General features: G+C 45.2%; 1 protein-coding gene across 3 annotated transcripts in view; it reads left to right on the top strand.

Moving 5' to 3' along the window:
* Positions 1 to 10804: 10804 nt before the first annotated feature.
* RASGRP1 (RAS guanyl releasing protein 1) overlaps positions 10805 to 12618 on the top strand; it is a 42852-nt gene continuing 41038 nt past the window's right edge. The window contains exon 1 of one of the 3 annotated variants that reach the window (XR_008234470.1): positions 10805 to 11427. Coding sequence is in view for 2 of the 3 variants with exons in the window: in XM_052782483.1 (XP_052638443.1) it covers positions 11396 to 11427 (32 nt within the window). In the remaining variant the exon portion in view is untranslated. The remainder of the gene's footprint in view (positions 11428 to 12618) is intronic. The other 2 variants (XM_052782483.1, XM_052782482.1) reach the window with 2 other exon arrangements.

Consider the following 12618-nt stretch of genomic DNA (forward strand, 5'->3'; position numbering starts at 1 on the left):
GAATCCTCCATAACTAGTGCATAAATACACTGTGTGTTAGAGAAATCATAAAAGCTATGTAAAAGAGGTATAAGGTTCTGAATCTCAATTAGCAATTACTCCTACAGGGTCCTACTACCTATTTTTTGCCACCTATTCTGCAAAAAAGCTGAGGGATCTGCAGACCTATTTTGTTTAAGAGTTTGAACTATTTTTTCATTGCCACAACCACAGACTGAGACAAAGGCACTTAAACAACCTTCCTGTCTGAATACAAATAGTTCACACCTTGTAGAATAGTAATTTGAATATTGGTAGAATCTGACATGTCCATTTAAGCATGATTTTCCTTCCTTATTGTCATTTCTCTCTACTATGGAAACACACATTAAACTTCTTTGTCCACATTATTAAATAATATTCTGTAACTGATGCTGAGAATAATACTGTTTGGCATGTTCTTAAAAGCAATGTAAACCAATCTGCATTAAGAATACTAGTTCAGTTACTCTGACTCATTAGTCACACATATTATTGACAATGTTTTTCCCTCCTCCTCTTTGTCTTCTGACCTTTTAAAGATAGATACCACTAAGTTTAAACTCAAATTTTAAAATGTGCTTGTATTTGACAAAGAAATAGCACACAACATTTTTTTTTTTTAACCTGTGAGTCATCCCGAACAAACATTAACAACTCTTCCTCTCAAAATTCCAAGGAAGTGATAAAATAGGACAGGTAGATAGGAAGAGAGAAAACACACCCAAACAATCACTTTTCAGACAGAAATAGAAACTTTTACTACCATATTATTTTCAGGTTGCTGTAAGACTTCACTGTTCATGTTTATACCAAGGATTTTAGAAGCTTTCAAAAGTGTTAAAGAAAGGTACTGTTAACTCTTTTTTACAGATGATCAAAGGGGCAAAATAGAAAGCTGCAAACTAACGATTTTGAAAAAAACTTCTAGTTGAGGCTACAAAAAGGTTTGGAAACTTTACCTAACCCTCTTGTAGCCTGACCACCAGAACTCTTAGCACTGAAGGTGCTCAGCATGTCTTGACAATTGTGCATTGTTTTCTAAGTTAAATGTTCACAGAGCCATCTATAATTAGAGACCAAGTTCCTGAACCTAACAACGTACTTGGGCTAGGGCTTTACAAGAACCCCTTAATATTGCCCCTCGAGGAGCTCCTAACAAATAAGGATTTCTTTTAAACCAGATTAATTTTCAGCATATGAATTTTCAGCCTGTCCCTGTTTGGCATTTTAAAATAAGAATGGGTTTAAACGTGTTTGGTGAATTGGTGCCTAAATACCTTCAAATGATGTGGTTATTGATACAGGACCGAACACTGGGTTTGGTATATATTTGCAATTACATTCTGTTCAGTACTGCTATAGCTACTCTCCTGATTAAAACTGAAGCCAGCAATAGATAATGCTTCTAATCCAGAAAAGTGACAGTAATGCTTGACAACATTGCTATTCTGAGCATTCCTTTAAAACAGGAAACAATACGCATTGCGTTAAAACTGGGAAGGTAAGGGGGTATAAAACTGGGAGATGGAAAAGATCTTAGGAGTTCAGGAAAATTTGCATCATTTTAGGTCTAAGTAATTGACATTTCCCCATATTCATTTTACACCTAGCCACAATGGACCACAAATGAAGGTGGTCCATTATCTCTCTGCTTACTCAAAATTTTCTTTATTGCATTCATCTGCCTGATCCTGTTCCCACTGTCATTTATTGCAAAGTGTCTATTAAATCAAGCAAACTGAGGAACGGGTTTTACATTTCCTTCATGTAAGTAGAAGTCTGATGGTATCAACATACGAGTGTTAAATATTCTTCTATAAGGTGTCTGAGCACAGTTCTGCTGCTATTTTTGTCACCCACCTCTTCAAGGTGTTTTCTCCATTCATTCTTAATAACCCTAAGAACTATGGAGACTGACCAGTGCATTGACCTATCCTGATGATATTCTTCAGGGACAAAGTAGAAATTCAACAAAGTACTGTTGTATGTAACAATTTTTGTAAACAGCTTTGAAAAAAACCAGGATTTTTTCTAACTAGCTCCAAATACATTGTGAAATACCAGTTCCGTTCAACTGAAAAGGCATCAAATAAATTCTTCAGTCAATCACCCTTCCTTCTGCTGTACATGTGGAGCAAATAGGCTCCAGGTCAAGTCATATGTATACAGACTAACTGAGAACAAGAGAGCATGTGAAAGACAAATGGAGTCCTAGAAAGATTAATCTTTCGCTTCATGCATACATATGGCTGGTAAACTTGCCATTTTCAGCCCCCTATTTTCTTCCTTTTATACAATGGTCAAGGTACTGTTAATTCTTGTATCAATAACAACAGAAGACAGAAAGCCATTGGCAGCCACTGCTATTACCTGCAGCTATACTGCCTTTGTTCTTAGCTCTGTTCTGCTTCCTTCTAATCCCCTAGCACCAAGGGCTCTGGTTAGCTGCTGGAATGGATTTGAGGGAAGATGCTCTTCCTCCCCTCTTCTCTCACTTCCTCTCTTCTCCAGCTGACTCACATACTGAGCATACTGAGAGAAACAGAGAGAGAGTCAAGCAAAACCTGGTGAGAAGGGAAAAGTGCATTTCCCTTAAAGCGATGCAAGAGGAAAGAGTTCCTCAGCAGAGGAGGAGCATGGGCCTTGTCTATGTGGCGTATGATGTCCACTTACATTTTCAGGACTCAGTCCCGTGTTCAGTTCAAATCAGCACAACCTTGCACTTCAGGGTGAAATCCCCTTGGAAAAGGTTCCTGCCCGGCAGATGAGATCAGAAAGGGCAGAGAAATGCCACTTCCTACACACCCACATCCTGTAAAACCCCTGTGATTACTTCTCATTTCTCCTCACCTCAACTGTGTCACTCCTGCTTCTTCACACAAAACCTACCACTGACTTTGTCACTGCAAATAACAAGGGCAAAATCATTAATGCTGGCCTTGAACACTGCAGCAGCAAAATTAAATTTTGCCCACTCAGTTTGGAAATTTTGAAGTAGCTCTGTCAGAAACAAACTATGTGGAAATCATGTCTACATTTCTTTCCAACTCAAAGGAGCACTGTAATTTTAGGTCCTATTTGCTAAACAGAAAAATTTTAAGTAAATACTACATAAAACAACAACCCCACACACACTTCTGTGAGCCCAACTTTCATCCTGTGATACTTTCAAAGGGACTGTTATATCCACAAAAATTTATCTGTGAAACCACTTAAAAAAGGTTAAAACAATACACTTAATATATTTCTAGTGAGTGTGTCTTGCCTCTTGCTGCTGACCAAGAGATATCCTGTAAAGGAAGTAGCTAATCACTGTCTCCTTGGAAAATGTTTACAAAGGGACGTTTGGGATGATGTTATCTACATCCTGTTTAAGTAGCTGTTTTGTTCTTTTTAAATCAGATGGTGAACCAAAAAGTAGCATTCTTAGCAGTATTGTTATGCTTTTCCCTTCTGTATCTTGAGTTTCACTGTTTCTGGACAGTAGTTATTTCAAGGGTACCAGCTGTTTTTCAGCTTCTCTCTCCATACTTTATAAATGTGCATTTTAAGAAAGAAGGTGTTGCAGCATGGTTGGGGTTTTGGGGAGATTGGGAGAAGGAAAGGAAGGCGATTCAGTTTTGTGCAATTCTTATCAAAATCAATTGGTAAATTATACGTACACATAAGCATCCTGATGACCTGAATCGAAACTGGTAATTCCAAAAGACAATAAAGGAAAGAAAACTATTTTGCTATGGACTACTGGAGAGAAACAGAAGTTATGATGACAATGCTCTTGGACTTGGTTATGGTAAATAAAAGCTCTTATCTTGCCCTGATGCCAGAATTAAATGTGATTTTGGTTTTAATGATACAGAACACAGACTTCGGTTAGCAATACCATTACCTTTCACTGCATATTGCAGTATCATAACAGTCCCACTCTGTGCTACTTCTGAAACAGCTGGGCATTAATGCAAGGTAGGCAGATGATCCTTATAGGTGGATGATCAGTGTTTACTGTATTTCAGCATTTTCCTAAATTGGAAAACATCAAAATCTTTAATCAGTAGAAAGGCTGAGGTATTACTTGTAGGACTGAGCCTCAAAGCCACACAAAACAAAGTGTGCTTCTACTCAGAAGAATGCCACCAGCTACTAACGTTTTCTGACTTACCAGACTTGATGTTTTTATATGTTATCAAGATACATGTCCATTACTTTTCTTACTGGAACAATTAATTTTAGTCCACTGTCTTATTTAAAGTCTTCCAGATTAAAAACAACCAAAAAAACCCCTAACAGTTTCAGTTACACATAGCTGACAGTGCAAGACTGTTGCCAATCAGCAGCTTGCAAATTATCTGTACAAACAACTAATGATAAACTTAGGCATAGTTCTTAAAGTAAATTTTAGACTCTGATGACTTTTAAGTTATTTAGGGAGTCCAAGGTGAAAATAGAAGGAGAAATTAAGTTATTAAAAATTATGAAATACCTAAATTTTCCTGGACTGGTTCACTTCACCTTGTAAGATTTGTCTGAAAAGAAGAAAAAGGGAAGAAGAATTTGGCCATTTTGGGGGGATTTGTCCCTGCTAAAAATCCCAGTCAGGGTACTGATGAAACTCAGGTACTGGTCCACTGTATGCACTGCCTGATGCATATATCCATCTATCAGTGTCAAATTTGCTGGACCGAATGCAAAACCTCTAATTTGGGTTGCACAATCATGCACTCATGTATACTGTGCATCACTGGAATATATGAGCACTTTCACAAGCATAAATGCAATTATTTTCAGAGTATTGCTAAGCAATTGGATCAATTCTCACCAACATAGCTGTAAGTCAAGAGAAGACTTTATCAATCATCTTTGTGAAGTACAGCGAGGTTGTTTTTCCCATTTAAAAAGGGGGAGCAGAGGCACAAGGGAAAGGCCACAGAAGTTGTGGCACTCGAAAAGAGACAATGAGGATCTTTTTTCCAAAAAACTAATTATCATTACTTAGTACTTTGCATGATCAAAGTACATGTTTTTATTTAATTTTCACTAGTGAATGCTCAGATTTCTGCAATTTCTGTAGGTAAAAGAATGCCCAGTCAGCATCCAAAACCTGAGGAATACAGTCAATAGATATGTAGAAAGCTCTTTTCAGCATCATTACTTGAAGGGCAAGGGACTCTAGGAGAGTCCATAGAAGATGCACAAGCAGTTTTCAATTATCTTAGCCATCAGACCACCATTTTACTTCTACAATCCCTTCCCCTAGTGACTACAAGCTTTGGTTACCTTCTGTAACCAAAGTGGATGAAAATGACAACTCCCATCAGTATGCCTCCTTATTTGCCCCTACTACATATCCATACTATGATCTGAATGGAAGCAGAGGTGCTATAAAAAGAAAGTGTATCTTGTTTTATAGTTAAAGGCAATATTGACATCCATACATGCAATAAGACATGAATCTCCTAATTTTGGAGTACACAATTTTTCAAGGGCATCTCTACATGGTAACACTGTGATAACTGCAATGGCCTAAAGACACAGTCAAGACAAGATCTATAGGTAGAGATAATGCCTTTTATTGGACCAACTAGTATAATACAGGAAAAAGTAGACAGATTTCCAGATGTTGCTATTTTTTAAGTTTAGTAAAGCTTTCAACATCATTTCCTAAAGTATTCTTGTATTCAGTTTGGGACACTGAGGTCTGGATGGGTGGACAACTAGATACCCACCTAGTAAAAAGCTGTTTGAATGGTTAGGTTCAGAGGGCATGGGTTGTACTCTAACTGGAGGCTGGCAGTGCACAGGGGTCTATCCTGGGACCTGTTCATTTTAACAGTTATCAAGAGTCTGGGGGAGGCAATGCAGTGCGCTCTCTTCAAGTTTGCAGGCAACATCAAATCGGGATGACAATTCAGTACACTTGAGGGCATGGCTGCCATTCAGAGAGATCTAGAAAGGCTGGAGGAATGGACTGACAGCAACTTCTACGAAATGCAGCAAGGATGAATGCGTAGTTCTGTACCTGGGAAGGAAGAGACCCTTGCACCAACATAGGCTGAGGACTGACCAGCTGGGGAGCAGCACTGCTGAAAAGGAGGTGGAGGTCTTGCCAGGCAGCAAGCAGCACACAAGCCTGCTATGTGCCCTGACAGCAGGGAAGGCCAACAGCATCCTGGGCTGTATTCACAGGCATGGAGCCAGCAGATCGAGGGAAGTGATTACACCACCTCTACTCAGCACTCTAGATGGAGTCCAGTTCTGGGCTCCCCAGTACAATAAGGACATTGACAAACTGGAGTGAGTTCACCAGAGGGCCACTGAGATTTTTGGAGGAGGAGCACTTGCCCTGTGAGGAGATGCTAAGACAACTGGGCCTTTTCAGCTTGGAGAAGAGATGGCCTCAGGGGTCATGTAATAGCAGACTGACTGTACTTCTGAGAAGGTTATTGAGAAGGAGCCACGTTCTTCACAGCAGGGCATGGCAGGAGTATGAGAGACAACAAATAAACTGGAACAAGAGAAGATATTGTGGATATAAAGAAAAATCTTTTTTCTTTTTTTTTTTTTTTTTAACCATGAGAGCAATCAAACATTGCAACAGGTTGCTCAGAGAAGCTGTGCAGTCTTCAGACTTGGATCCAACTGGATAAAGCCCTGAGCAACGAGGTCTAGTCCTACAACTGGCTGTGCTTTGAGCAGGAGGCTGGACCTGAGGTCCCTTCCAAACTCAATTATTTTGTGATTCTGTGATTCTCTGCAGAAACACTCTTCAAGTCTACTAAAAATCTTGTCTTTTTCTAAATGTGCCAGTTGGTCTGATAAAAGATACTGCCTTTACCTACAAACTATGTCTTGCCTGTAATTTCCAAGAATAAAAACCACGATGTTCCATCAAGTGGCAGCATGTTTACGCCTACATGGATCATTATTAGGACTGGACTCATTCAATCCATCCCACAGACCTTTGGCATTTGAACTGACAAAATGACTCATAGTAGCTATAATGATCAACCTGAGTGTTCGCTGAGAGTGGTGGGGAACCCATGGCTGGCAAACAACCTAAGAAATGCTCTGGCAAAATCCAAAACCAGTGAGGCCTGGGTATTCCATGCTCTACTCTAGGTTTTGACAATTTTCCTAAGCTTTTCCTTTTCCTCTTTCATGAATTCTAGTCTTGTCTCTTTTCTACCTTGTTCAGCTCAAGGCTGACTGCTGGACATTGAAAGGTTTAACAGAAGCAGCCTTTACGGAAGAAATGTCAGTATAGAGGTAAATTGGATAGGTAGATCTGTTAGTAGCATAGCCACTAACTTTGTAAGATGTCTTGCACATAATATACGGAAACCTATGGCCCTTAAATGTGAGGAGGCAACAGCTACTGGGTGCTCTCAATTCCTTCTATTCTTGCAGAAAAGCTGGGACCTCAGAGGTACCTTATGGACAACCCAAAGCACTCAAATAAGATTAGTCCAGTCTTCTTCAACCTGACCTAAAGATCATGTTTAAAAAGAGAATTCACTTTCTTCTTAATTTACTATCCACGCTCTCAATCCTACAGTCTTAAACTTTCAGGTCCCATTCTGCAGTCATGAGTATGAGTTTTATTGCCTCCCACTTACAAATTAAAGCTGTATTTGTCCAAAATGTCACGCTAGAACATGCACCATTGAAGGAAGATACTTGTGATAAAGTCACAAAAACTAACACTGTTATAGGTCACATTGCTTCAGAGAGTGGAACATGCCATCCCTGGCCACTATGGCAAAGGTGCATCAAGAGAAAAATGGCAAGAGAATTACCATGATCTGATAACCTCAATGGGGTTATCAGACCAAAACCTTCACTAACACTACAACTTTCTAAAAGTAGAAACGTTTGATAAATTAGTGAAAGCACCCAAAGCCTAGACCATCCTGATCAAAAGTTATGACCCAAGCTTGGAACAAGACATTAGAAATGTTCTACTAGCTGTAACAGAAATCGACACTCACACCAACAGTAACTGTTCTAACAGCTACAAACTTTAATTGTAACAGGGAAGTACATTTAGATGATGCCTTACATAGGGCTGGTATTCCTATCAGCTGATCATACAGGATAGCCACACTTTGGTGTATCACAGCTCAGATGAAAGAAGTTTTTTCATGTGCAATTGCTAGCAGGCCCTCACTGATGACAACCTGTTAAACCCAATGATTCTGATCACTACCTAGGTTGCATAACATATATTGACTTTTCTTACAGTCACTCTTCATAGCTTTCCATTTGCTGTCCTTCCTTCCAAGTATGTTAGCAAGCTTTTCTCCTTTTCTGGAATTGCTTCCTATGGCTGGATCGTCTGGCCTGCCTTTCTAATGTTGCCTCCTGTCCCCGCCACCTAGCAGATGTTCTGTCAGCGCCAAGGAACCTTCTCATTCATGATCCCACAAGGACACCAAAAAGCTTTTGGAATCGGGCTGTGATTTTACAATGATCTATGTAAAATAGATCTAAGTGAAAGCTACTGGAAAAATGTGTGGTCTTGCTCTCTTGCCATTGTTTGCTTGTGGCAGCAGTTGAGCTAATGAGTGGGTGGTGAAATGAATTAAGTAATTGATACTGTATGGCAGAACATGTATCATTTTTAGTTGGGTTGGGTTTTTTGCTTTAATTTTTGTGTGCAGCTCACTGTGTGGTTGTACAAGCTCCACTAGTTGGCCCATCGGGAAGAGCAAGAATATGGACCCAGGAAAGATAGCAAGTTAAAAGAGCTTAAAGTAGATAGGAAAGAACAGCTTAGGAAAATTATTTTCACTTCGCTTCAAGGACAAGCTAGGTTTGTGGACTCGCACTAACTTGGAGGGAGAAAGGCATATCCTGAAGTGCAACAGAACTTCAAAGATCCAGCTTGCGCTGAGGCGGTAAGCTGGTCCCTTCACTTGGTTCCAATGGTAAAATCAATTTATAAGTTACTATTGTTGCAAGATCTTCCAGGAATCTGAGCACAACAGTATAAGAATGCCTGGCTGGTTGTGTTCCCTCGGGAGCAATATGGCCCAACCTAGCCATCATCATCTTGCAACTCTGTTAGCATGGCTCCTTTGGATCCTAAGTTATATTTTAAAGTAATTATCTACTGATTGAAGCTCTGAGAACAGAAGAAGTATCTTGCCTTTCCACAGAGCAGATCTCTGATCCTCTGAGGACACAAAACAGGCATGAGTCTACTTTACAGTAGAAGACCATTTCTTCTGAAGAATGTCACATTCAAGGATCAGTATGTCAGACTGTTGTGTGAGCATGTATGTTACAACTGAATTTTTGTATGAGATTGTGTACTGTAAGATTTACATATGGATTACCTTCTGACCAAAAAGCTAGAGAGTATTCTTTCTGTCAAACCTCCATTTATTTGTGTGTGTACACATGCACATGAACTTCTCAAGGAAAATGTGTTAAAGCAAAGGTAGCTGGGATGTAGCTCTCTGAAGCAGAATTCAGCCAGCAGATTGGCTTAACAACATAATTGCTACAGACAATATCACAGACCACGTGACCTGTGGTCTTGGGTATATATTAATACATTTGTGTTTCTTAAACCACAGTGACCTTCAAGCTCTATGCTAGGAATCAGCTTAAAACTTACTCAGAAGAGTGTCACCTACTGATTCACTGATGTGATTTCCAGGAGTATGTAGGGTTTTTCCTTTTACCTGGAGGTCTTCAGCAAAGCAAAACTCAGGTTTGCACAGCTCCTGTTGTGATAATGGTACCACTGCCTCTGAGAAAATGCCAGTGAGCTGCGTCCTTGTCAAAATTGATCATTTTGGAGATCTAGAGAGATGTGCCCTGGTTGTTGGCAGAGAATTACTTCGAATCCCTAACTTACCAGTTAGTCTTAAACAGTTTACGAAAACTGTCTGGATCTCAGTGTGAGGCACAATGGCATTATGATGCCTAAGTAATTTTTAAGAACGTAAACTGCGCTCTCAAAATAAGCTGTCGAGAATGCAGCAGCCAAAGCGCCCTGTGACCCAGAACTTTTGTACAGCTCCACCGAGTGTATTTCTCAACCAAAGACCATTTGGTCAAACTGCAAGTCACAGGATATGGGGCGAATTTGCCCTTTCAGATTTTCTGCCTGGTCGTTTCTCCTCAGAAGCGAAGGAGCTGTCAATGTTGAGTTGGAAGAGCTCTCAGAAACTCCTAATTACGATACAAGGACCGTGAAAACTACTGGGTCCTCTCTCCTTGCTCTGTGACCAGGCTGGAGGGACAGCGTAAGGTGCCAAATAAGCACTGAGCCTTTAAAACGATAATCGCCGGTGTGGGCATCTCAATTGTGTGCCCCCACCCCAGCACTGCGCAGATGCTTACGTCCAGCTGCGTGTGTGTTCCTGCCGACGCGGAGCTGAGCGACCTGGGCACCTTCCCGTCAGCCGGCCTCTCGCCAGGCCCCCGCTGCGCACCACCCGGGCCCTGTGCGGGGCGGGGGTCCGTGCCGCCAGCGACCTTCGGATCCCTTCGCCAAGGCGAGCGCTCGCCTCGCCCCGCCTCTCGCGGCGGCCGGCGGCAGGTAGCGGCGCGGAGGGGCCCTCGCCCGACACCCTACCCCTCCGCCGGCCGTTGGCGAGCCGGCCAATCAGCGCGCGCGGGCTCAGGGCGCGCGTGGGGCCACCCCACCCGCAGTCACGTAACCCCGGGGTGGGGTGGCGCGGCACGGAGCGGGGGGCGGGGGTATAGGGGCCCGGCGGCGGCGGCCGGTGCCGTTGCAGGCGGGGTGTCGCCGCGCTTGGAGCGGCTGGGGTTTGGCCAAGAGCTTGTCCCCCGCGGCCCGGCCCTGCCCACCCCGCCCTGGCACAGCCTTCCCAGGTGCCCCGGCAGCGGCTGCCCTCGGCCAGCGGGGGCCGCGGGCGGGCGTGCTGCGGTGGCGTGCCGGCGGCTGAGGCACGCGTGAGCCCCGGCGGCTCAGCCCGCCGTGGGGAGGGGGCTTGCCCAGAGGGCAGGGCCTGCCCTGCCCTGCTCTGCCCTGCCGTGGCGAAGTTAGGCCGTGGATAAAAGTTGCGGCCGCTTTAGAGCCAGGCGGTGTGAGCAGGAGAGCGCGTTTGGGTACCTGGTAAATCCGGCGGCTTCAGAGAAGAGCAGCCCAGTAGCTGAGTACTTCCTTCTGCCGATAAGATCTTCGCCTGCGCTCGTCACGGGTGGCGGCCGCCGCCGCTGCCCCGCTTGAATTGGTTTCAGACTCCTCCCGAGGCGAGACGGGGAGCGGGAGAGCGGCGAGGCGGGAGGAGGCGATGCGCGGGGCCGCGCTGCTCCCCCCGGCCTCCTCCGCCCCGCGCAGCCCCGCTCCCTGCGCTGCTGGCAGAGCCGGCCGGGCGGCGGAGCCGCGGCTGGCACCGACATGGGAACCTTAGGGAAAAGGAGAGAAAACCAGTGAGTCCGCCGTCGCTTGTTTCGGTGTCCCGCTCCCCGCGGCGGTGGGACGGTGCCCCGCCGCGGGGCAGGCTGCGGTCGGGCGGCGGTGGGCCTCGGGGTCGCACGCCGCCGCGCCTGAGGGCGTGAGGTGCCCGCCCGGGGCGGTGGGGACGGGTGCGACTTGCTGCTGCTGCGCTGCCCCCCGCGGCGGGGCTGGCGGGGGCTTCCGTGGGGCGCGGGGGCGGCAGTCCGGGCTCCGCGGAGGGGGGGGGGGGGGCGGCCGAGGCCCTCCCGGGTGGGAAAGAGAGGGGGAAAAGCGGCGCGGGAGAGGGGGTGTGGGGAAGGACTTTGTTTCACCCTTTTGAGTGCGGGTGTGCGCCGGGCAGGTCGGTCAGCGCGGGCTGGGAAGAGCCTCACGTTCCGGCCCCAGCGTGACAGCTGAGCGGGAGGGGCGGCTCGGCCCTCGCCCGGGCTCCGGTTACCTGCGGCGCCGCCGGCGGGCCGTCTGCCGGGGGGACGCCGAACGAGGGGCCGGGGCCGCGGCCGCGGAGCAAGGCTGTCCCCTCCGCGGCGGGGGACGGCCACCTGCCCCAGGTGTCAGTTCGCGAGCTGAGGATCAGTCGTTTGTGGTTCCTGCCCCACCGCCGAATAGCGTTCAGTGGAAACGCAGGGTGCTCGTCGTCCCCCGTCCACCCCCCCGGCCCGTCACCCCCCAGCACAGCTTTAATCTATTTTTCATGTCAAGTTGCTGCTGTAAGGGGATCTGTTCGGATGAATGGTTAGTTTCAGCCGTGTCACCGGCTGAGTTTTGCCTGTCCAGCGTTGACACGTCGGCCACAGTGTTATTGTAAACTTTTTTGGGGGTGTGGACACTTTAGTTTTTCTACTCTCTGTTGCCAAGACCTAAAGTATCTTCTGCCGTAACTCCTACTATATTGCTACTGCATTTCTAGGATCCTCTGCCCTGTGTTGAAGAGGCACTGGAAAAAACTTAGGAGAGAGGTTTAAGCTTGTAAAAAGAAAACCCGGAATCAGGCCTTTGCTCTTTTCATATGAGAACAGGAAGTCAGATCACAAAGCTGAGGGAAATTTAGAGAAAGGGGAAGGGAAGAGAACATTCTTTGCATAGCCGCTGTCAGCTTAACTACGGGGGAGCTGGGTGATGGTCGCTACCTCTGCAGGGTCAGGCCTGTATTTTCCTGACTTTGA

Source organism: Harpia harpyja, chromosome 3 (genome assembly GCF_026419915.1).
Source record: "Harpia harpyja isolate bHarHar1 chromosome 3, bHarHar1 primary haplotype, whole genome shotgun sequence".
Lineage (NCBI taxonomy): Eukaryota > Metazoa > Chordata > Aves > Accipitriformes > Accipitridae > Harpia > Harpia harpyja.